Source organism: Malaya genurostris, chromosome 1 (assembly GCF_030247185.1).
Source record: "Malaya genurostris strain Urasoe2022 chromosome 1, Malgen_1.1, whole genome shotgun sequence".
Classification (NCBI taxonomy): domain Eukaryota; kingdom Metazoa; phylum Arthropoda; class Insecta; order Diptera; family Culicidae; genus Malaya; species Malaya genurostris.
In genome coordinates, this window is record NC_080570.1 from 140010827 (window position 1) to 140037439 (window position 26613).

At 37.8% G+C, this 26613-nt stretch overlaps 1 protein-coding gene across 1 annotated transcript in view; it reads right to left on the reverse strand.

The window, feature by feature from the left end:
* The window catches only part of LOC131428307 (uncharacterized), a 94791-nt gene that overhangs the window by 10821 nt on the left and 57357 nt on the right, over positions 1 to 26613 (reverse strand). The window contains 5 exon segments of the mRNA XM_058592165.1: positions 8289 to 8355; positions 9150 to 9222; positions 16140 to 17582; positions 24778 to 25000; positions 25749 to 25981. Of these exon segments, the coding sequence (XP_058448148.1) occupies positions 8289 to 8355; positions 9150 to 9222; positions 16140 to 17582; positions 24778 to 25000; positions 25749 to 25981 (2039 nt within the window).

Genomic DNA, 26613 nt, shown 5'->3' on the forward strand with positions numbered 1-26613 from the left:
AAAAATGATCAATGCGTAATAAACTTTTCATTGGAATATCAGGGTTGTTACGAAAAATTTCAAAATCAAAACGCGCGAAATCCGCGCGAAGTCAAAAACTAAAACGTGCTAAATCCGCGCGAAATGTAAAACTGAAACGCGCGATGTTTGAGTGAATCGTAAGACAACCATCTTTATGCAGGTTATAATTTCCGCAGAACTTGAAAATTCACTTAAATATAATTTAAAAATCTGCATAAGTTTGTCATATGAACGCAATAAATAAGTCCGCATACAACACGTCACTTCGAGAAATCCCATGGAAATGATTGCATTTTTATTCTACAGCTTTTTCGATGCTAAATTAATGCTTAATTAATAATTAAAAATAAAAAAATGCTTACAATTGTGATATTGACAGAAGTTAAACAGATTTCAGCAAAGATATTTTTTTTGCTTCAACATCTTGCTCGGCTAGCATTTCCTTCTTGGTAAGAAGAATTTTAAGATAGACCACATCAAGATGATCTGATTTTCTCTTTTTACTGTTGTCAGATTTTACTCTGTATCTGTCAAACTTGTTCTCCAGCAGGCATAAACCCTTCTCATCTTTTGCATTAATAGATTAAAATCACCCAAATGATACATCTAGTGCTTCTATAGTAACTAAATGTAAAGAAACAGTAACATAAGAAACGATTTCTTGATAACATTACGTGATAAATGAAAGTCGAAAGAATTTAAACATCAGTTAATTAGTTCCAACATAGGGAATCCGAAGAAAAAAATAGGATCGAAGATTACGACATCGAATGACAAATTGTAACAATTGCAATTACTCGGAGCAATCGATCTGCGACTGAAGTAGGTCTGCCACAAAACTAGCCTTACAAACATCTCGATGGACAAATAATAAATCGAGACCAATCAGTTTGCAGCGGTCATGGTAACGCGGTAAGTTTAAAGGATATCTCCATGGAAGACGTCGGAAAGCTAATCGGACAAATTTGCGTTGAATCGCTTCAATGCGTTGGATATCGTTTGGGTAATAAGGTGACCAGATAACCGCAGCATATTCCAGTTGAGTGAAGTGAAGCGCAATACGGAGCTTACAAGCAATGTACATCAGAGATTTTTTTAGTAACGCGAATAATGAATCCTAATAGCTTAGAGGTTTAGAACATAATAAGCTCTATGTGCTCTTTAAAATTTAACTTTGATTCCAGAAGAACACCCAGGTCCTTAACAAACGATGCGCGTTCGAGAACAGTTTGTGAAATATTATAGTCGAACTTGAATACAGACTTTTTGTTACTAAAAGAAATAACGGAGCATTTAGTAGCATTTAAAACCATTTTGAAATATGAAATATGAAAGTCATCGGTAAACGATAGTTTTATACACTTGATCGAAAAATTTAGATCGTTGAGATACAATAAAATTATGAACGGTCCAAGGTGACTTCCTTGAGGAGCTGCAGAGGTAACAGCAAATGGTGAGGTTGTACAGGCTCCTATTTTCAATATCATTCCATGACCAGTTAGATCTGATCGAAGCCAATTAAAAAATAATCCGTTTAATCCCAGTCCACTTAACTTGAAGATCGTTTGTGATGATTGATCCTGTCGAACGAAACAGCGAAATCGGTGTATATAGAATATACTTGTAGTCGTGCTTGTAAAGATCGTATGATGAAGGAAGTGTAGGTTACTAAATTTGGGGAAGTTGAAGGCTTTGGCATGGATCCATGCTGAGTCTCAGATATGTAGTCAGAGCAACTATGTATTATAAAATACAGAACTATAATTTCAAACAGCTTCGATACAGCACACATTGTTGTCATTGTTCACATAGAATTTCTTCCATACTTCAAGAAATATTCCAGAACGCAAAGAACAATTGAAAATGTTGGATAGTGGCACCAACAAACTGTTAGAACAATTTCTTATCACCACGAACGGAATCCCAGAACTTCTTCGTTTCTTTTCTTGTCTAACTTCGCTAAGTCTGTCGTGCAAATTTTGCTTCAAAAATGCGATTTTTATCGCACTCAAAATTTGTGACCATATTATTGAAGAAATGTTTTCACTGAAACGATATCTTCCATCAGACATCAATATCCTTGAGTGCGAAAATCTTTCGATTTCTGCATTGAAATGGGAAAACGCAATCACATATATCGAAAAGTTTTTGTAATTCCTGATAACAGCTCTGTTAAAATAGCAATTTGTCTCACTCGAGATCGAAGAGCAAAAAATCTAAATTTTGTCCACTGAACATTTTCTAGAACCGCCTTCTAGTAAATTTTGGTTTTATCAAGGTGAAAATTCACCAATTCGGCCAGCTCGACCAATTACTGAAACGTTCGCCTATCTTTAATTTTTAGGGTTTCATAAAACTCACAAGCTTCAAAAATTTGCAAAGAACTTTTTTTTTTCGAACAAATGATTCACAAATGTGGAATGATGTTTTTTGAAATTCGCGCGAAATCCGCGCCATAGCATCAAAATCTTAGCAGAAACCGCGCTAAATCCGCGAAAATCGCGAAATTCGCGAAAACCGCGAAATTCGCGCGACCGTAACAACCCTGGAATATAACACCGATCAGACCAGGAATGTTGAAGTATTTATTCCAAACTAGGTTTGGTTTGATGAACGACTCCTGGTCAAAATTTATGGTTCTTTCTATGCAACTTAATCTTGACTGAAACATGACACTCCAATACTGGATTTTCTGAGTCATCAGCGAATCAAAATTCCGATGAGGATCTTCGCGTGTGAGCACGTCTTCCAAGTTTTCTAGTAATCCGTAGCCAAAATTGAATTTTCTAGTAATCCTTAGCCAAAATTTTTAACTATGAGTGATGGTTCGGTGTTGTGACACCGCGAGATGATCAGTGGGGTAGTCAGTGAAAGTAAAGTCCATTGGACTAAAAACTAAAATTCCCTGAATAGGTGAAACTAAAAAGTCAATACCATTAACCGGCGTTATCTTAAGTGCAATAACACCTCCTAGTGCAAAAAAGAAGAAGAAGGAGAAAGAAGGATCAGCTTCTAATGTGTTATTTTGGTGCTGGATGTCGTTGCCAAATCTAAATTCATCATCTAATCACCATCCATGCAACAATGTTGTCTTTAGTTTGTAAATGAACAATAAACTACATTGAGGACACATTTTTACGCGGTTGTTATGTGTTTTTTCGCGGCTTTTTGACGCGGATTTCTGAAGTTACGTGGTTTTTTAGCCGGATTTCTGGAGTTACGCGTTTTTCACGCGGATTTACGAAATTACGCAGTTTTTTACGTGTAGTTTCAGTTATCCAATTTTTTTGTTTTGTCCTAGAAACGCATGAAACTTTAAAAAAATTCAATTTACTTCAAAAAATTTTTTTTCCCATACCACATCAGATATCAGCGTTTCATGCATTTCTAATACATTTGACATTACACCAGAACTGGACGTTTCACGCATTTCTAAGAAATTTGGATCAAAAAATTTTGCAGTGTTTTTCTACGCGTATTTCCGAAGTTATGCGGTCTCAAATTCTCTAAGCCCCAAAGTCGTTATTTTTCCAAAAACTTTTTTTTTGACATTATACCACATCTCAACATTTCATGCATTTCTAATACATTTGGCATAAAAAATTTTGATTCCGGAACCCGTTGAAAATGAATTGGTGCCAGACCCGATGGATTTATGACAAAACTTTCAACTGTAATAAACTTACTGTGCTACACTTCTTTTATAATTCGATCTCTACAAGCACGCCTACATCTATACCGATTTCTCTGCTACTTTTAACAAAACAAACCACCAAAGAGCAATAGCAAAACTCAATAGACTTGATATCAGTTGATCGTTACTAAATTGGCTCCAATCATATCTAATGTCAGTGAAAATCGTTGCAGTGCCTTTCGTCGTCAACTCTGAAGTCCCTCAAGGCAGTCATTTAGAACCATTTTTATTTTTACTCTACCTCAACGATATCAACTTCATATGGAAATACCACAAACTATCGTTCGCAGACGATTCCTTAAATTAGGCGGCTAGTAACACCAAAAGTTGCCGTCTAGTGAAAAATGGGAGCGTAAATGCTCCCTATATGTATGTATAAAATTGTCTGCGCATTTCACTCGGCTTTCAGTAGGTAACTAGGCAAAAGTTTACCCGTTTCTCGCGCATAATTCTGTTAATGTCTCGTTATCGTTACTAAATTGACTACAATCACATCTAATTGGATCGTGATGTTCCTTACATGAAACTTCTTCATTATTTCATTAAGTCCATTGGAGTTCCAATTTAAATTTTATTTTATGTTAGACTGTTTTCTCTTCCATGAGTTCAACCAATAGCCAGCTATCTTATATTAAATAAAAGTGATGAACTGATACAAATAAACCTGAAATAGTTATAAGATCATGTACAAAATAAATGTATTTCATTTAATGTAATTTATAATAGCAACTCGTTTGATAAAAACAGTGTTCTGATTAACTAATGAATACCAACATACTAATATGATATTCGAAATGTATTAGGTTTAAAGTACTACGTATTGTGGATGCCACGGCGAAAAAAACTTATGCATATTGCCTAAGAAATAAACGTATTTATGGAAAAAAATCTAATTGGTCGCAAAATGTCAGTGAAAATCGAAGACTAGTTCGCACTGCCTTTCGTTGTCAACTCTACAGTCCCTCAAGGTAGTCAACTGAGGCCATTTTTATTTTTACTTTACCTCAACGATCTCAACTTCGTATGGAAATGCCACAAACTATCGTTCGCAGACGACGACATAAATTGAGCGACTTGTGGCACCAAAAGTGCCGTCTGGTAGAAAATGGGTGCGTAAATGCTCCTAAAATGCATGTATTAATTTTTCTGCCCATTTCACTCGGCCCTCAGTAGGTAACAAGGAAAAAACTTCACCCGTTACTCGCACATAATTCTGGTAATGTCTCTGGATTTACTTGATTATATTGTGCTCTAGTACGCTCGACGCTTGAATATGCAAATGTTGTCTGATCACCTCACTATCAAATTGACATTGGTCGCATCGAAGCTATTGAGTCTAAATTCGTTCGTTGTTCGCTCTGCGCTACTTACCATGGAGAGATCACAGTGAAATCAGTTTTGCATCGAATTTTTACTGGCCATGGAAAACGAGATATTTTTTTGTTACACGAAAATTCACCTGCACCTATCCTGCCGATTCAGGATAGAATCAAAATATTTGACTTTAAGCTACTACCCCACCCGCCCTATTCACCAGATTTGGCCCCTTCCGACTACCATTAATTTTCATCGATGCGTCATGCATTGGTACTTCGATATCTATGAAATTGAAAATTTACTCGAAGAATGAGATACAAATTTATGTGTTCGCTGCGAGCTCTGACGTCGTTATAGCGACAGTACTGTACATTTTTCACATTAATTTACATTACCCCTTCTCAGATCCGAAGTCAAGATATCGCAATCCGTTGACCGTAGGTCAAGAACTCAACCAAATGATGTGGTTGAACGACTGCGAAGACAAATGTGGAAGTGTCCAAATCGCGTTCTAATCGGAAGAGAAAAAAGCGAGAATACTGAACTTTACACGATTTAAATCCTAGATATGTCGTATGAAAATTCTTTTTATACGGGTAGCTACTCGAAAGGTAAATGTAAAAAGCCCGAATAAGTACCTCAGGCGCCAGCACAACCGAGCATTCATGGTGATGCATTATGAGCTGCCTAAATCAAGAAATTTAACCACAGGTGCCGTAATAAGAGATTTAACCTCACCGGCCGTACTCTTCGGACGTTACTCCATCTGATTACCACTTGTTCCTTATTGTTAATAGTTGGCAACAATTAGTATTTTTTCTCTTTAACTCTGTGGTCATTTGCCTCTCCGAACCTTTTTATACGAAGTTAGGTTTGACTCCTGCTTGGTGCTATTTGGAAAGGCAAGTATTGAACCATTTAACAATAGAGCCTCAAGTTTAGAGGGTAAAAAGCGATGGGAGCAAATTTACACGTCTAATAAATTAATCAAATTACAGGATTCAATCATTTTTCTATGAAATAAACACAATCAACATTTATTTATCATAACTTATTATTTGGGGAATGTTAGGCTGTTACGATTAAAGAAGAAATATATCAGTGATATTTTGATGTTTTTTTGTTTGTTTAAAAAAAACAATCTTCATGGATCTTCACCGATTATAGTTCACATGCACGGGGTGCTGTTTCAACGAGTGACCTTCGAAATACAGTTTTCCTGTTTCTCCGAGGTAGTTCAACGGCAGATCAACTCCACAAATTGAAGAAAATTTGTAAACTTATTCGCGTTTTCTGGGTTTAATAAAGGTATATGTTGAAATACTACAGTTAATTAGGAAAGCATCATAACAACAGTACACACTGTTAAGGCAAAAATCTCCGAATAACGAGGGGAACGTGCCAGTTGCTAACTGGTTTTTGAAGACCAGTTAGCAGTGCGTGCAGATAAAAGTGTTGTGACCATCAAAAATAGTTTTCGAAAATTTAATGCCGATTATAAAGAATCCGTTCCAGTATTTTGACAAAACTGACAACAACATACCTCTTACCGCTTGCAATAAGCGATACCGACAAAGACGACAAGACTAATTTTCCCTGGAAAAAGGCCATCAAAAACGGCCGAAACGTCGGGCAAATTTAAAAACAACTCGTCTGCCTTACTTTTTAGACTGAGAAAAGCCGTATAATACAATAACATGGTTCGAAGGTTAAATTGTGCATCTGGTGGGACCAAAAGGGTGTTGTGTACAACCAGGCGATCGGTATAGGCTGCAATTGATGCGTTTGAGCCGTGCATTACGAGAAGAACGGCCGGAAAATGAGTAGACATGATAAAGTTATGCTCCTGCATGACAACGCTCGCCCACATGTCGCAAAAGTGGTGTCAAAAAATTTGGAAACGCTCAAGTGAGCCATTATGCAGCATCCGCCGTATTTTCCTGACATTGCTCCTTCTGATTACTGGTTGTTCCGGCGGATGCAGCACGACCTGGTAGGTCAGCGGTTTGTTTCTTTCGCAGAAATAAAAAAAAATGGTTTAAAACTTGGATCACCTCAAAAGATGAATTCAAATTTCTTCGAGATGGAATTCGAAAATTGCCTGAGACTTGGGAAATAGTAGTAACTAGCGATGGACGAAGCTTTGATTAATCTTTGAACTCTTTTTATTTTGAAATAAATCCATTTTTGATCCCAAAAATACAAGGATCGAATTAATCTATACTCCCAATAACTCTATTCGCCCTCGCTGGAAACTAATATGTGAGATTTTTATCGTATCTCTCTTGTCACTTGGATATGGGATACAAATTCCGATTGGAAACCATCAAAAACCTTTACTCGAGCCCGTCGTGTTCGTTTTCGATTTCGGTTTCAAATTTCCGAAACCTCCTGATCGTCCGTATTGGATATATCAGCTCCTCATAAACAAAATGTAGCATTTTGAAGGACAACAAAAGCTTATTTTTACCCCCAAATTTATGCAAGGTGCACATATCCATTTCCAAAGTTATTTTACGTTTCGTCTTCGACTCATCAGTGCGTAGTAGCTTATGTTAAACTGCTAACGCGACCTGGCGGCTCAACATAAACCGCTAGGCAGAAGTGTAATGTCCAAACTGACGTCTCGGACGAAACAGATTTCGGCTATCTAGCCATACAAATTTTGGTATTTTGAAGGGAAAAAAGGCTTATTTTCCCCAAATTTATGCAAGGTGCACATACCCATTTTCAAAGATATTTCAAAGTTAGGGCTGAATAGCCGAAATCTGTTTCGTCTGAAACGTCAGTTTGGACATTACACTTCTGCCAAACGGTTTATGTTGAGCCGCCAGGTCGCGCTAGCAGTTCAACATAAGCTGCTACGCACTGATGAGTCAAAGACGAAACGTAAAATAACTTTTAAAATGTAGCAGCTGTAGTGACGATGATTGTGATGTTGGTGCAATAACTGCATAGTAGCTTAATCAGATTGGTGATTGCGTGTGAATTGTAATTGTTCTCTTGCTAAATGATGGCACAGGAGCGGGACTAAGAATTAAACCACACACCGGTTGGGTTGCTTTCTGAGTGTGTTTCGTCATATTTAGAGTAGTGTTTTTTTTTGCCGATTTCAATGAATTTATCATATAGCGCATCATTTTCTTCTGCTTCAATTTCAATAATTTTTTGTTTAGGCATATTCTACTACCAAGTGTCATACTAGACCCGTGCAAATTGTCAACCTTTTGTTTTACTTTTGTGTTCCAATACTTACATTTCCATGTCCTTGACTTTCACCACCCGACCGAACGTGCCTTCGCCTAGGGTGGCCAGGATTTTATCTGTTAGGATGTTGCGATCAGGATGCCAACAGCACAGCACAGCAGCACAGCACCACCACCATGGAACGAGAAGAGCAGAAGGAAGAGAAGAACAAAGAAGAGCAAAAATTAAGAAAAACCATTAGTGATGACTAGTGGGATTCGCTAAACCTTTTGCTTGGTTCAACTGGTCTGGCTGTATTGGCTATGTAAGGTCTCTAAGAGTTTTTATTTTAAGTTTTTTGTTTTCTAATGTCTCTGGTTATGTTAGATTTCTGTATCATTTTCAAACTAACTGAGATTTTCGAACTATTGAGATTGATTCTAAGTGTAAGATTTTGGATTTTTGATTTTTTCGAAGAAACAAAACTGAGGCACGGGGAGACAAGTCTCGACTAGAATCGTTGCTAGCAAGAAAAGAAAACCTAGGAAAGCGCGTACCGTGTTTGAATGTTTCCGGGGAATCCGTCCAGATGAGATTCCTTAAAAGGTTAGGGCCTGATTCCAGCACTGAACGACGTTAGTTCGATTCACAGAGTGATGTGCTAGTGTGGAATCAGACACAAACTAAGGTTCCCATGTGGACGAATCAGGATCACATTTGGAAGTTGAAACGTTAGTGCTAAGAAAATCGCGAATGGAACACTGGAATGATGGAAAGTCCTCCGGTGAAATCAAAGGACGGCTTGCAAAGGACGTTCCATCATAGGCCAACAGTGTTCGGGAAAGCTCGACCGCGAGGGGAAGCCTCAATGGTGGGGTTTTACTCAGATAAATAACAGAAAAAAAATACTAAGAATTAATGCTTCACGAACATCTGTTATGAAGAATGTCGCCAGTGTGGTAAATCAAATGCCCATCAGCATCATCCCTCACGGATGGTTGTTTCTGTGTTGATCAATCGCAACCATTTCATCATCATCATCATCATCATCATCGTGATCGTGATCGTGATCGTGTTCATGATCCATCATCATCATCATCATCAAACATCATCATCATCATCATCATCATCATCGTAGTAATCGTTTATCGAGAATTCGGGTTGGTCGAAATTTCGGATTTCCAAACGATCAGATCAGATCAAGTGGTGTTGGTGGTCGTCGTCATCGTTGTTGTCATCGTTGGAGGGCGGGCGAGCATCCGTCGTGGGGCGGGCGTGAACCGATCGTGAACACACAAAACACGAAGGCGCAGTTCGTTCGTTCGTTCGTTCGTTGGGGCGATATTGGGAGGTTGGGCGACAGAACACACACAGAACCAGTGGGGGCACACATCGTTCATCGTTCATCAAATCATTGTTCATATCGAAGAAGAGACACGAGAAAAATACGGTATCGATTTGCGATAAGATAATTAGTTCGAAAAAATATAAGAAAAAAATTTGGTATACAAATATAAATAGTCTATTTTTGTTGAGGTTTTTATCATTGCTTTTCTCTTAGTGGTTATCAAACGGTTGTTGCAAAAAAAAGAAAACTATTTGTTATCAATTACAGATTACAGACTATGGCAAAATGCATTCACGGTTAGATCGATGAGAAAGTGGGTTAAAACAAACAAAACTGACCTTAACAAAACTTCGTCTAAATAAAAGTGTTTCTTGGGTAAACTCACACATGGGCGGCACGCATCAGTTGATTCACTCACACACACACTAGCGCACGCACCACAATCAAGAGTCAGTGTGTAGGACAGGAGGAGCAAAAAAAAATAACTGCTAGGTGAGGACTAAACGTAGAATGATGAAAGTAACATTTACCTGGACTGTCACTAGCACAGGTTACTGCGATAAAAAACTCTGCGGATTCGGTGAATGATTGAAACGTCACGGGCTGATAACAATGAAAGGGTGTTTAGAAAGGCGCTGGTTTTGGAGGAGGCTGGTTAGCTCCGGGGTCACACGGAACATAAACTTAGAATGATTATAACAGAACAAAAAACACACAAACAGATTTCAGTTTTGATACAGAGCATGCGCCACAAAATAAATAATTCGTTACCATACATACTCACTCGTTCAGTCAATTTACGCTCATACCTTAGAAAAATCAAGTTTTTTCATACCTTTTAAAACACTGAACTTCGGTTCTCCTTAAATTAATCTGTCGCATTGTTTAGAAAAACCTTTTTTGTGTTTCCGTCAATAGGAAGCAAACATTTAATTTTTTTAAATTTTCTTTTCGTTTCATCTTCGACTCATCAAATGGATAACAGCTCATGTTGAACTGTTAGACTACCTAGCAGTTCAAATATAACATCAGTTTAACATTCTACTTGAATCGTAACTTTTTTTAAATAAACCAAATTGCGTCTTCCAGGGCTGGGAAAATCTGGATAAAAAAATCGTCAAATCGAAATCACTACCGAAGAAGATCGCTTGTGATCTTTCCCCTATAATGATCACCACATCACATCGATAAAAATCAGTACTGGATCTTTCGCCACACAAAACCGGGAGTGATTTTGAGCTAAAATGATTCTTGATTCATGTAAAATCAATCACTGGATGATTTGATCAGCTTCGATCGTTATGGAAGTTGATCGTTGAACACCCGATGAGGGGTGTGTGAAAATTAGTGGCATTAGTAATGCTACAGGAATTTATAACTTAAATAACGCGTGTCAATGGGACTTGAGTTTGATGAACTCCATGTTCTATTTCGCTATCGCGGTTGTTTGATTCGCAATAAAATGAATACTAGAGGAATGGAAAATATTTTGATTTGAACACTATTTGACATCAATTCAATCCATAGAAGTAACAGGAACGCAGGATTTGGCATGTTACGAAACACAACAGGTGCAGCGTTTGAACAGCACATTTGAATTGACGTAGCAGAATCCTGCACTCCTGTAAACTCTGTGTATGATATTCAAGCCAAATAGGCTGTTCAATGTAAACTACTATACACTGACGAGTCTACGACGAGATCAACTCGTTCTTAGACTAACACGAAACAACACTTCTTTTCTTCTTAGACTAACACGAAACAACATGGTAGAATCCGAAATCTTAGTCTTAGAATTGTGTGTCATCTCTAGAAAAAATTGCAATGTGATTTTTTTGTGTTAAATTTCTAATCGACAATTTTTTACCGAGATGTTTGGACATTTGACATCAAAGAAGCGGAAATCTCTGTCCCAAAGAGTTGAATTTCACTAAAAAACATTATTTTTTTTCCGGAGATAACACTAGATCTTCAAAGGCTAATACAATTCTAAGACTTTGCTAAGACTAATGGCTTTGCGATTCCGGAAATTTCCAACAGTCGATTTCGGAAGCCTCCCAATAGACGATTTTTTCAAAGCTCTCAATGTTTCAGGCAATTTTAAGACATTTGCCATCAAAAAAATATTCCGATTCCGGAAATCTAGAAAGAAATTTGTCGTCTTAAGCAATCCTAAAATGTTAGGCTTAAAAAATTCTCAATTTCGAAATTTTTATTTATCCATTGAACATTTGACATAAGAAAAATTGGAAATCTCGAGTCAAATCCAAGAGTTAAATTGCTTAAAAAAATTGTCACCATTGTCGAAATGTTACCAGATTTGAACGTTTAAAGCAATTCCAAGACATTTTGCATAAAAAAATTTCTATTTCGAAAATCTCTTAATTTTTACAAGCACCAAAACGTCGATTTTTTTTTTCAAAAAATTTCATGTTGTCTTAGAATTACGAAATGAGAAAAAGGAATCGAAAAAAATCGATATCTGTAATCAAAGTAGTAATCTAATGTAATCAGAGTCGATTTTTCCGAAAAAAAAAATTCAAGATTTCATTTTCAAGTTCACGTTCCAAGCAAATCTTTTTTTTTCAACATTTGGCATCAAACAAAATCGAAAATCTCAAAATTTTTACGATTGAGAATTTTTTTCAAAACCAATTTTTCAACATTTGCATTAAACAAATTGACAAAAATTTTCGATTATTCACCCGCACTGACGAAACTGCCCATGCAGCATCAATTATAGTAACCCATGAGTCAACAGACAAAATTTAACACTTCTATCAGTCGAACTCTAAACGTGATGGCAAAAACAGCGAAACAACAGAAGTGTTCGTGTTCAAAGAACGGCACCTCGCTGCATCGAATCCGGGAAGAAGCGATTGGCAAACCAATAGAAAATTTTATTATTAAAACCAAACACCTCAATGGTAGAAATTAACATTATTTAATTTGAAATAAGAGTTAAAATACCAAAAAACATAACAAAGTTTGCATGAGAAAATAGTAACAAAATTTCAAATTCTGTTATTGTAATATCAAAGCAAGAACAAAATATTTATAAAAGAAGAATTTTTCAGCTATCGGATATTTTGGCACCCCGAAAAGAATAGTATCATAAGAATTTCTCTTATCTGCTTCTGATCCAGTTCATTCAATTGTATTTTATTTGAAGATATAACTACGGGTTCAATTGTACTTAATTTAAATGGAATATCTCATCAATAACTAAATAAGGTATAATAACTAATTCTGATGCTTAACAGATATGGTACTATTTCTTGATTCTTTGATGAAATATCAAGAAAATATCAAGTATCGTTATGACAGCACAGAAACATCAAGACGAGATATGATGGTGATTATTTTGTTCATTGTTTGTTATTCACATCTACTCGGGAATATGGACATCGTGCGGAACTTTGTGGATGCCGAATACGCCGCTCTCGGCATCTACTAGTAAGTATGTAATTTAGGTACAACTCAATCCAAATAACAGCATTTTCGATCCAGCGTACTCCGGCAAGCAGTTTAAAAAAATTGTCACGTATTTTCAATGAAAGAATCCAATCGTGTTTTTTTACTGTCTTCGTAAATGATTCCATCCAAAAACGCGAATCATTTTCGTTTCTCACTGCAACAAAAGAGAGTATCCATGCTAACGTCACCTGTTTCCCTACCGAAAAGTCAAAACCCAAAATAATGTCTACAGGCGTTTCACGTTTTCGATTCCCAATCCCGCCCATAGGGTCAGAGAGTATTTCTGGCCCGAAGCAACGAGTGACGCTAAGGTTATAACTTTTATAATCGAAACAAAAAACAAATTTCAATTCTCATTCTTTCTTTGATATAATGAAAATCTGTGAAGTGTGGCTCTCAAAAGAGTGTCTAAAATAGAAATAGACAATTCGTTCGCGAACGGTTCCAAATTTCAAGATGATGGGACCTTTTTTTGTACAAACAAACCAACTATGAAAAGAACGAACGAACGGCTCTGGAGAGCTTGTTCTTTCAAAAGAACCCTGCATCACGGCAACGGTTTTTTGAAATGAATTGTTTTGTCCATTTCTAGTCTAAAATATGAAAAATCAAAATAATTGCATCCTAGAACTTCTTTGGAAGCCGAAAAAAGGGAGCGCCAAAAAGGTAAAAATCCCTTTGAATCGTTTTTTGTCATTATCGTTTTTTCACGAAGCTTTGGTGGATTATCGCTACTGCACAGTATACGATTTTCACTGAAAACCGAAAATGACGGAAAGGGTATACGAACCTAAAAAACACAGTTTTGGAAGTACTATTCCGTTCTTTTGTCGTTGACTGGGACATGGCTCTCGTTCTCAAAATTGACAAGAGAAGCTGGGAGTGAGATTTTTTTTCGTCATTTTCGTCTATTTTGAGTTTCATTAGCTCTGGCTTCGACATCATCGAAAGAGAAATACATTCAGTGCGCTTTTTCGTCACATGAAACCTTTCCGGACCCTAAGGTTATAACTTTTATAATCGAAACAAAAAACAAATGTCTGCAGGGAGAATCAGTCAAATTTCAATTCTCATTCTTTCTTTGATATAATGAAAATCTGTAAAGTTTGGCTCTCAAAAGAGTTTCTAAAATGGAAATAGATAATTCGTTCGCGAACGGTTCAAAAGTTTAAAGTGATGGGACTTTTTTTTTGCACAAACAAATCAACTATGAAAAGATTGAACGAACGGCTCTGGAGATCTAGTTCTTTCAAAAGAACCCTGCATCACGGCAACGGTACTTTGAAATAAATTGTTTTGTCCATTTCTAGTCTAAAATATGAAAAATCAAAATAATTACATCCTAGAACTTCTCTGGAAGCCAAAAATAGGGAGCACCAAAAAGATAAAAATTCCTTTGAATCGTTTTTTGTCATTATCGTTTTTTCTCGAAGCTTTGGTGGATTATCGCTACTGCACAGTATACGATTTTCACTGAAAACCGAAAATGACGGAAAGGGTATACTGATCTAAAGAACACAATTTTGAAACTACTATTCCGTTCTTTTGTCGTTGACTGGGACATGGAATTCGCTCTCAAAATTTGCGAGTAGAGCTGAGAGTGACATTTGTTGTTCGTCACTTTCGTCTATTTTGAGTTAATAAAAAGAATTTCATTAGCTCTGGTATAGTCATCTTCGGAACGGGAAATACAGTCAGTGCGCGTAATACTGGGTCTACTGGGCTGTTCGAAGATCGTAGTCTTAACGAGAAGTGACCAGCGAAATTGCTAACTGGAGGTAGCTGAATGGTCGATTTTCAAGGTTACCAAGGAACTCTTCTGGACGACGATCGTCCAACTGAATTTCGTGAATGTATCTTTCAAAGTTTACTGACAGAGACTAGAATTTGCTTATAAAACCGTTTTCAATCATAAACTCGGGGGCTTTGGAAGCTGCATGGAAACCATGATAAACAATTACAGGTTCCTGTCAGAGTTTGCACAGAACATGGAATCTTTCGAACTCGAGACGAGATAATGCTCACATCAATCAACTATTCTTTTTGCATAACTACAACCAAATATTTGGTACCGTAATTTTGAAATGTCATCATCTTTTGATTCGATAAGTACAATGACTAGACATAATGAAGACACAACAACTCTACCAGGAACTAAAATGTTCCCCCAAATTGATTCAAATATGTTCTTTTTGCACTCAACATCAATGAATATCAAGTTGTTTTTTTTTGTGCTGATCAAAATCTCCACGGAACGATCGTTGCGCCTCTTCTCGGGCCAAAGAACAAAATAAGTTCATTACCACTTGGAATTCTACGCCTCCCCACGCTTTTCCATTGAATCATTCACACGATCCGAATCCGAAGAATGGAACGATCCGCCACCGAGTGGCCTATCTCATATCTCAATTAACCTAACACAGCATATAATGGAACTTATATAGAGATAGATACAAACCAAAAAAAAACTACGGAGATAGAGAGAGCGAGAGACAGACGTTGGCCGGCCGTTGATGGAATCAATCAAACAGTTCGCCGTCACGTCGTCGCCCCCTAAGCGGACGGAGTGTCTCCCAATTGAAGAATCGACTAAACAGCAAAGAATAAGAGATTCTTTCTAAATTGCCGGCCTCAATTTGCATATCTACCGCAAAGACACACACACATACACCACGGAACTGGCGAGGAATATCTCGGTTCTATTCCTGGGTTGAATAGCCAATAGCCGGCCGAGAACGATAAATTGCAAATAACAAACATAATTGAAATGATCTGTATTTTTTTTCTGTTCCTTTCATTCTTTCAATCTTTAATGTGACTGACTGGTCGTGTCAACGATCTCGAGCCGAGCCATTGTCCGTCCGGTCACTTCCTTATCGTGCCCGTTTATCATCGCTCGTCCAAGCAAGTGGCACAGAGTAATTGATACCGGAGCGGGGACCTCGAAACTGACTCGAGTTAATAATTAGTGAAGCTGCGCGCACACACACGCACACACACGACATGCGATTGGTTGATGATCCAAGGCAAAATGCAACACAGAGATTCAAGTGCGATTCAAACACCCGGTTCGACAATTCGGGGAAAGGTCCTTACGAAAGTGGACAGTGCTTTCGGAATACGGGATCGTGAGCTAGTGGTCGTCGTCGCTGTCATCAGCAGGGGATGCGCGGGTTTGTACAACGCGGATGAGCTTCCCGCTCCAGTGTGAATCGCCAGAATCGAACCGGTCCCATTGTACAACCCGTTCCCGTTCAAGTGTGACGATACGTTCGACATGGTGAACGACTTCTGCAGTCCAGATCCCGTGACACTATCGTAATGACGTCGACTGCTACGGCGATGATGTTGCATATCGTGACTGAGCTGCAGTGGCTGCTGCATCGGAGATTTGATCCGCCCTAGCAGCACACCACCGCCGTTCGGCGAGTGATCACTTGCCATCGGATTCACGGTAGTACCGAATGCCTCCCTAGACTTGCGTTCGCGGGCTTTTTTATCGTCCAGTGGAGCGTATTTCTGGAGGATGCTTTCGATCTGCTTTCGCTTGTAATCCCGTTCGATCTGACGCGGATCGTCACTCGGTGCATCGTCATCGCTGGACAGTGGCACGGTGCAGATGTCGTCGGCATCGAAGAATCCCTGAGTTGCCGACCGCTGCAACTGATGAAGGTGTCCGCTTCGGCGGTGCAGCTTTTTGCGCTCCTGATCCGACAAACTTTCCGACAGTTCCGGCAGAATGTTACTGGTGCTGGTGGAGGCAACGGCTTCGGTGGAGTGCTGCAGGAAGTTTATTCCCGTGGTGTCACTACGTTTGTACGGTCGGATACGCCGCCTGACAGCGTTGGGCGCTCCATTCAGGATGGAACTTCCGTTCAGCTCGGATAGCAATTCATCCGGGTCGTATTTTGATTTGAATATATTTTCTTTACCACTGGCCGTGGCAAGTGATTTGCTGTCGTAGTACCCGCTGTCTTTACTGCGTGGTTTCAGGACGTATTTGGAGGTACTGCTCAGTTCCCGGCCATTGCGCTCATACAGACTATCAGTGGTGGCAGTACTACCGGAACCTCCGACACCACAGGCCAGGCTGAGTTCCGCTCGCTTCTTGTAATAGTCCATTTCGAGCGATTCCAGAAACTTATTCCTATTCCGCTGGGTGGCCAACCGGTACGGGGTGCGTTCTTTGTTCACAACGGAGTACGAATCGCCCCGTATGCTGCTGGTGGTGGAACTTTTCGCCAGCGGGTTGAAACTTCGAATACCACCGAAGGTCGGGGTCCGTTCCGGTTCCAGTGTCTTTTCTTTGTCTTCCTTGTCTTGCTGCTCTTTGCGGCGGTGAACCCGATCCAGGATATCGCAGTATTTGGACTCAAGCCGAGTGATCGTTGAGCTTGCCGATTTGGCACCACTGCTGCTGCTGCTGCTGCTGCTGTTGTTGTTGTTGTTGATGCTATTGCTATTCCTACTGCTGATGGACGGGATTGGAGTTTTGGACGATGCTACGATCGGTGTTTTGTCTTTATCTTCAGTTTCTCGCTGGAAAAAGGAAACAACGTTCGTTTACTACGGCACTGGAATTGCAATCTTTAACACTCCGAATACCAAAGGGGGGGCAAACAAAAAAGTTGGAACGCTAACTTTGACTGACGATGTTTCAGCTGTTTTTGGAACGATTTCAAATATTTCATCACCATTGGAAAGGTAAACTTAAATAAAATGTACTAAGGGTAATGGATAATAGAGTTGTATATTCAAAATTATCTTGTAAAGTGTAACCCAAAGTCTTTCGAGAAAAAAAATTGGAACGCTTACTTTGGTGACCATATCTCAGCCATTAGTAGTCCAATTTTAAATAAATTTGATAATCAATAGACATATACACTCTCAAAAAACTATGGGAATAAAACATTCCCAGTTCAAGTGCTGAGGCCAGTATGTTTTAGGGTGTTTTAGAGGGCTATTTTCACGATTCAAATCTGGTTTTCTCAGAAACGGTGACGAATATAAAAAACTCAACTGACAATCTCTTAGGAAATTAGTTTAGATTATTCTGTGAAAATTTCAGAATGATTCATTGACTTTAGCGGTCGGGAAAGTTTTTTTTCGGAAGGAAAACTTGCATAGCTGAAAACGTCAACTTTCAACTTGTTCATTGAATATCTCGCCTTCAAAGGCATGCATCAAAAATCATTCCTGACAATGTCTAGATAATTAAATTTAGATGCGATTAGTGCATAAAAACATAGGTGTAGTCGCGATAAAAATGAAATGAATGTTATTTTTGTGATAAGTGAATTCGATGCACGCGCCATTTTTTCTGCTCCAGTTTCCTGGTAACGTAACGAAAAATGATAGAAAACTAAAATCGGCTCAGAAGAACTGCCAAACAAGCGGTAGCTTTATTGGATTTTATGTGAGGTAGTCACACTTGTAACCAAAAATAACGAAACTTTTCTGGCCACCCGGCTCATCAAGAGTCATTTTGCACATATGAGAGAGAGCATGGAGAGAAATGAAATACGCAGAGCGAGACACGTGGTTATACGTGACCTACTGGCCTCAGTCCTTAAAATATCGAGCAACAGTTTTGATCTAAAACGTAACCGGAGGAAACTTCATATTTTGACGTATGCCATATTTAGTTTTTTATAACAATAGATTGCATTTGTTAGCAGCTAAAATTTTTAAAGAAAAAAAAACTTGTTTCAATCCACATAGTGGTTTGATGGTGCCTTTCTATGCTACTTGTACTCTCATACTACACTGAGTTCTGGGGTTTTTTTACGGGGATACGTACCACGTAAAAAAACGCGCAACTTCCGAAATCCGCGTAAAAAACGAGACGTAAGTTCGGAAATCCACGTAACTTTGGGAATCCGCGTGTCGAATATCTTAAAAATATGCCATTACGATTTTTTTTCGACAATTTTTTAAGTGGTAGAAAGTTGACTTAAACAAAAATTTCAGGATAACACCAGATCTCGACGTTTCATGCATTTCTAAGACAAAACAAGAGAACCGCATAATTGTGTAAAATTCGCTTAGAAAAAACCGCGTCGTTTTGAAAATCCGCGTAAAATGAAACCGCAAAAAGAAAACCATTTAAAAAAGACTCATTTTTTAAAAAGCTTTCCATTGAATCTATAATAAAAAACCAATAAAATTTGTTTGAGCTCAAAACAATTTTGAAATACCCAAATTTAGAGGAATTTCTAGCGATTTCTTCATCGTTCTCAAAACGATCTTTGGAAATTTTGAACACACTTCACGCTGTAGTTCCGGAACCGGAAGTAGGATCTGGATGAAATTCAACAGCAGTAAAAAGTCCCGGGCCTCGCACAGAAAAGACGTAAATAGTTTCGTACCGTGTATATTTTTGTTGAGAACCAAATATCAAGAATACCAAATTTCATGACTATCTATCCACTAGTGTTTGAATGACAGCTGATCGTGTCAGACGAGCTCTAGTTTTCATCAAGCTATGGGAAAAGACGCACCAGCGCTTTCATACATAAAAGCATTTGCATTTGCGATTCGGATTGGTGGACCATCCCCCGTATTCTCCAGACCTGGCTCCTAGCGACTATTATCTATTTCCAAGCCTGAAAACGGTTTCTTCAGGGAAGGACATTTTTCGTCGAATGCTGAGGTCATTGCCGAAACCGGAACCCTTTTTTGAAGGCCTTGGCATCAAAATGTTCCAGGACCGATGGGTCAAGTGTATCGCTCTAGATGGAGATTATACTTAAGAATAAAAAAGTTCTCACGATAAAAAATGAACTTTTTTTGTTAGATCCGGGACTTATTTCATGTATTACAGATCAAAGAATTTGAAATTTCATGCGGTCATCACTGTAAAAATTAAATGAGCTCCGTTTTGAAGTTGAAGTTGAAATTGAAATGCAGCTTCCGGAAGCGGAAACTGGGAATATTTGGCCAACAACTGACATAGTTTTCAAATAGGAGCAATTTTAAGACAAATTTAGAAGAAATTTTCTCCTTTTTGCTTCCTAGCTCTGAATTACTGAGATTTTTGACTACACTTCCAATCAATTTGTATAGAGAAAAACTAACATGTTTTATACATTTAGTTCAGAGGATTTTTTTTCGTTTTTACCTTGTCAGGTATAGAATCCGCGAGTGTTATTATGTTATTATGTTTATTTTATTTTATTTTTTCAGTAGTGGCGTATCAAGTCGCGTTTTCTTTTACAGCAATGCGAATAGAAGGAACAGGATACTTCCCTAGAGATATTGCACATTTTGTTATTTAATGTGTTATTCTATTTTTCCTTGCTAAAAATCGGGCTAGACTAAACTTTGTCGATTATTCTGGGAACGTTTGATCAATGGATCTATTTTTATTCAGGCTAGATGCCCAATAACTTTTTAGATGCCCAATAACTTAGATTTCGATGAAACGTCGATATTTATTTTTATCTAAAAAAATATTTTTTTGAAAAATCTCGACTCTGAGACTTGGTAAAATTTTGAGATTTCTAAAATCGAATTTGTTTTCGGGTGTCGAATAAGAATTGCATGAAACGTGGAGATCTGGTGTTATGTCGAAAAAAAATCATGCAATCCTAAGACATTCAGCTTTAAAAAAAATCTCAAGTCCCAGAGTCAATATTTTTTTCGAGACAACATAAAATCTCGACGTTTCATTTGTCATCAAATTTTTTTTTCGATTTCGGAAATCTCAAGTTCCAAAGTCGATTTTAAAAATGAAAAAAAAAAATTTTTTTCGGGATGACACTAGGTCTCGACGTTTAGACAATTCTAAGACCTTTGGCATTCAAAAATATTGTTCGAAATTCGGAAATTTCATTGATTTTTTAAGATCTAAAATTTTCAAACTTTACCCGTCGGGCGGCACCCCTTACCCATATCCGATTTTGCTCAAATTTTGCATAGGAACTTGTTTTGAAGTGCTTAAATTTTTGAGCACTACCGCTTTACGAAATTAGAGATTTAGAGATGACCCCCAAACATTGGTATCCTAATGTACATAAATGCTTAGCCTATGACTTAGCAATTTTTCGCGAAACTCCGAGTTCACTAAGGTCTTTTTCAGAGTTATGCGTTTTTTTATGCGAATTTTCAGAGTTATGCGGTTTTTTTATGCGGTACGTAAACTCGCATAAAAAAAGACTTCAGTGTACTTAAAAAATTTTGAAAATAGTTCTGTAAAAACAAGAGAATTTGTGAGATTTATTTTCAGTAAATTTGAAACTGCTTCTTTTAAAATATGTAGCTGAAATCATATGCAATCTATTGGCGTATAAAACACATACACGGAGATCCCGCAGATCGCAAAATTACAATATTGTAATTGTCGTTTCACACCCTGGTTGACTCAACTTAAATGTTGTTGGTTTAACTAACATATCTGTTGATTTTGTCATAACCATTCAGATAAACGAAATTACTGTACACTGAGGTCTTTTTTATGCGGTCTTTTTTATGCGATTTTTTATGCGACTTTTTTATGCGAATTTTCAGAGTTATGCGATTTTTTATGAGAAGTTTCAGAGTTATGCGTTTTTTTATGCGAATTTTCAGAGTTATGCGGTTTCCTTTCTGCGGTTTTTTTTTTTATGCGAAGTTTCAGAGTTATGCGGTTTTTTTATGCAAAGTTTTAGAGTTATGCGGTTTTTTTATGCGAATTTTCAGAGTTATGCTGTTTTTTATGCGGTACGTAAACTCGCATATAAAAAGACTTCAGTGTATTCAAATGCTGTCTATTGGCGGAGAACGAAGACAGCAAAAACGCAGAACGAAAATCCTTTTCATTTCACTAGAAACATTTCATATTGAAAAATTTCAATGGCAAATAAACGTCATTTATGTCAGTTACTTAGTGGCCATTCCATGCACTGAAAGTATGCAGAAGAATATAAGAGTTAATTGTAAAACACGTTTTCCATGTATTGAATAGATATTCCTACAGTATAAATCATCTGCGAGTAATGCATTTTCGGCCAGTTCATGTCTATGTAAATAAAAACGCTGCATTTCTAGCATTAGGCTTATCAGTAACATTCTCGAGGAAAAAATTCTTAATACCTTGTGAACATTTTGCTGTTGAATTCCGTCTTGGGAATTTCAATCTTTTGCTGCATTTCTATATCATCTGTGAGTTTAGTGATAAAGCTATAAGGAGCTACTTAGAAAAAATTTTGTTGTTCAGACGGTGAACGATTAGAAGAGAGGCAGCGAAAAATATTTATTGCAATAGGCGTCTTAAGTTCAAATAACTGAAAAATTGGTTAAAACAACCGAGACATTTTTTGCTTTCATGCAGACAGGTAACTTTGCCGGGATTGTGTCATTGTTCAGTTGCACGAGTGACACCTCATTAGGGTGTATGTCTGTGCTCAACTGTAACGTTTCATTACTCGTTTGTGGAGCATGTCTTTGCTGGGTGTCATTGCTAAACTGCCAGCACGAAAAACAAACAACACGATCGAATAGTTGTACCAAATTTTAACCAATCGACTTCAGGAAAACAACTAATAGTTTAGTTGTTTTGCGATGGCTGGTTTTTCCGTGTATGTCAACATTTGATTTTGAAAAAATGTAGCAAGCAAAAAGTTTTCCGTTATGTTATTTTTTCATCAGAACTTCCATTTGCTATGCGTAATTGAATAATACTTCACGTTATTTGTTTTGTGTCAAATTTATCTGAGATATGGCCATTAGGGTGGGACAAAATATTAATATCAGCTCCACTAAACTTTTCGTGTTCCTTTTTGGTCCCATAAGCACCATGCAAAATTTTTGGCTCGGAGAAACTATATTTTCGCGCCCGAGGTTTAAAGTTTGTATGGGATTTAGTATGGAGAAATTCACTTTTTACGAAAAAATCGGCTAGAGATTAACCTATGAACTCTAAAAATCAGTGCGTATGTCTTTATTGTAGGAAATTTAACGAGCAAGAAAAACTTCGGAGACTTCAAAACAATCCGACATTTGTAAAAAAAGTTATTAAAGGTCCGAACGATGGCTCATTCTTTAATATATCTAGCACCACTGCTGCTAATGATGATGATGATTTGGTTTTCTTTTATTATGCTATAACGTTTGATCTGAGTGGTTTGATGTCTTGACGATAGTTATCCCGATAAGATGAGAATAACAGAGTTATAACAACTGGAGTAATTTATTACAGGAATATTTTGTAACAAATTTTGAAATATTTCTGGCTGATAAGCTGTTAAAATAACAAAAATCATAACAAAAAAGACTCTAGCGGGAACAAAATCGCAACTGATTTTGAAACGTTTGTATCACAATTATTATTGAATTTGATATAACTACAGAAGCCCGAATGCAGGAATTTATAACAATAGTTGTAATAAATTAGATAGCAAATTTAACACAGAGAAACTATATCACAGCCAACTTTTAGCATCGTTTCAATTGTTAATTTTTTTTTTACATGAAAAATTTATTTAGTTTTTTGAAATTCTGATCATTATTGTTCGATATAAAGCAACGGAAGAACTTATTTTTTCTAATAATGAACGTTGTCATGAGTCTTGTAAATGAAAATAAAACATCATAACTGATTTTGTTATTATATTGTTATCATAAGTTGTAACTTTCAACAGTTTTCATTTGTTAAATATCTCAAAATAACACAAATTGTTATACATATCAACTGTTGATATACTTGTATTATGATTTTGTTATGTGCATCTGATCGGGTACTCCTCTTAGAATGGAGATTCTTTTTAAGTGACAAACCATGCTCCAAACCTTACTGTAAAGACACAAATATTTATGTAAATTATGTTTTTGTTTGCATAAAACAATATCGACTTTATCTTCTAAACTATAAGTGATATAGAGTTTATATATTCGGCAAAGTTATTGGATTTCAGCTTTTATAAAATATTGTAGAAAATTCCAAAAAAATGTTTCTTCAGATCAAAAAGTTAGACTTGAAAATAATCTTCATAATAGACTGAGAAACTTTTGTGAAGACATCATACAACTCAAATCAACCTTTATGGCATAATAAAAGAATGCAAAATCATATTACCACCACTCGCAGCAGTGATGCTAGATATATTAAGGAATTAGCTATTGTTTGGACTTTGTGTCGGTTTTGCTTTGATAACTTTTTCTACAAATGTCGGATTGTTTTGCGTTCTTCGAAGGTTTTCCTCCTCGATAAATTTCTTACGAAAATCACACATGCACTGAATTTCAGAGCTTATGGGTTGATCTCGAGCCGAATTTTTTTGTAAAAAGTAAATGTTTCCATACTAAATTCCATACAAACTTTAAACCTCGGGCGCGAAAATATAGTTTCTCAGATCAAGCTAAAATTTTGCACGGTGCTTATGGGACCCAAAAGGAACACGAAAAGTTTGGTGGAGCTGAAATCAATATTTTGCCCCACCCTAATGGCCAGTCAAAATGAGCGTTCCAACGTTTTTTGGAATGACTTTGGGTGAAACTTTTTATAATAACTTTGGGTAGTCATATTTTAACTTGTTGTACTTTAAAAGGAGTTTATTCCAAATGATAATATAATTATCTTTGTAATGGTAATATAATTTTAGAAATTGATAAAAAACAGCTGAAATATAGTCAGTCAAAGTTAGTGTTCCAACTTATTTTTTACCCCCTTTTGGTATTCGGAGTGTTAAAAACGAACTGAGACACACACAGACATACAGAAAGAAAGAGACCGAAATGTTTCGGGGCAGAAGCTTACTTTCGGTGATGTGTCAAATCTTTTGCCGAACGTACGAAACAGTGGTTTGTAGTACGAGCTCACTGTACTGTTGAAGCTACTATGATAGGGCGCACGGTGCACCGAATCACTGGACGATCCGAGGCTGCCATAGTCGGAGGTGCTGGTGGTGGTGCTGGAAGAACTCAGACGATCGCGACCAAAAATGGCACTACTGGATGCGGACGGGGCAAGATCGTTGAAGCTGCAGGAGAGCGGAATTGCGTGGTTACGTGAGCGCCCTTTTTTGATTATCGATTGATCGATCGATCGATTACGAGATATTCACTCAAATGACGACGGCGGGGGAAGCGGTAAGATCGAGCGCAAAAGGAACCGGCGGTGATCCAGAAAGAATATTTTCCTAAACCTAAATTATGCCGATGCAGATGCGTTCCGGTCGAAGCAAGATCAAATTGTTTATATTTTGAGCTAAAAATAGCTAAGAATACCGGATTTCTAACACAAATTTAGTAAACAAACGAAACTGCTTCTGTACCTTCGGTGCAACGTATTCTATGCGGACTGATAACAATGGGAATTCACAGGAAGAAATCCCGAAAACTCTATCGCACAGGTCGTAGTCTCTTTCAAGCAGGTTGTGTGTGTTGCCAAGAATTTCGCATCAATCTGCATGCAAGCGACTTTGTGCACAAAGTGTGCCGTCCCGTTGGTGCCAAAATTAGCTACGATCACCTCAGAAAGTACACCGAAACCAATTTTCTCAATCAAAGTCCGCTCGCAGCGATTATTCAACTGACCGACTGTTGAACTACTCGAAAAAAAAAACCGCGAAAAGCACTCCAGATCCTGATTGTAACCGATAATTCCGTTCCGGGTTCCACGAAGGCTCATCAAACTAAACACCGCTGTCCCCCGCCAAATCGCCCCCCTCATCGCAAAAACTTCTAAAACACACACTTTTATGTAACCTTCAAACTGAACCACTTTACCGAAACTGTGATCTCTTCTCGAGTTTCTCGCTGGGATTGCGACGGAATCGCTGCAGGATGCTGTTGCAGCTGTCGGACAGTAGCTGCGTGACACTGGACGTATTGCTGCGCACATATCTGCGTCGACTCGGCGCGGTCGCACTCGTGGTGAGGTCCGACGTTGAGGTTGCCATATCGTTTCCTCCCTTTCTCCGAACTGACCACCACGGCCGAGAAGGCGATCGGTAGCTTACCTACTTACGTCGCAGAAACAATCCGGATTAATCGGGTGTTGCGTACTTTATTTAATTTTTTTTTGTTTTGTTTCTTTTGTTATTTTGTTTGTTTTTTGTTGCGCTGTCAGCTGCCAGCGCCGAAGCTTTTTTTTCACCACACGAACGACGGCGGCGGCGGCGGCGACGGCAGTTCGCCACTATTCTGTTTCGTTCGGGAAACCGAAACAGCTGACTGGTAAACAACAAATTCGCCGCCGAGAAACCAACCGCACTGCGTCTTCAGCTATTCTTTGCGGGGTTCCGTCAGTCAGTCAGTCAAACGCCAACCGAACAAAAGCACTTTTTATTTGTTGTTGTTTCTGTTGTTTTTTTGTTTCTATTTTCCTACAGGGACGGATTTGCGTTTCCTTACACAAAAAAAAAACACACACACGTACACAAATAACATCACATACTATCTGTTGGCTTCTGTTTTCTATCGTCGTTGTTTTGTTTGGTGCGCTGTCAGCAGAAGGCAGAAGGCTCAGGAAAGAAAAAATGCTTACTGTTGAAAAAAGTTTGTTTTTTGTTATTGCTTCGTTGTCGAGATGCGTACAAACGATCGTTCGTCGGGGCGATCGTTCGCGGCGATCTCTTTGTTTCGCGTGCGT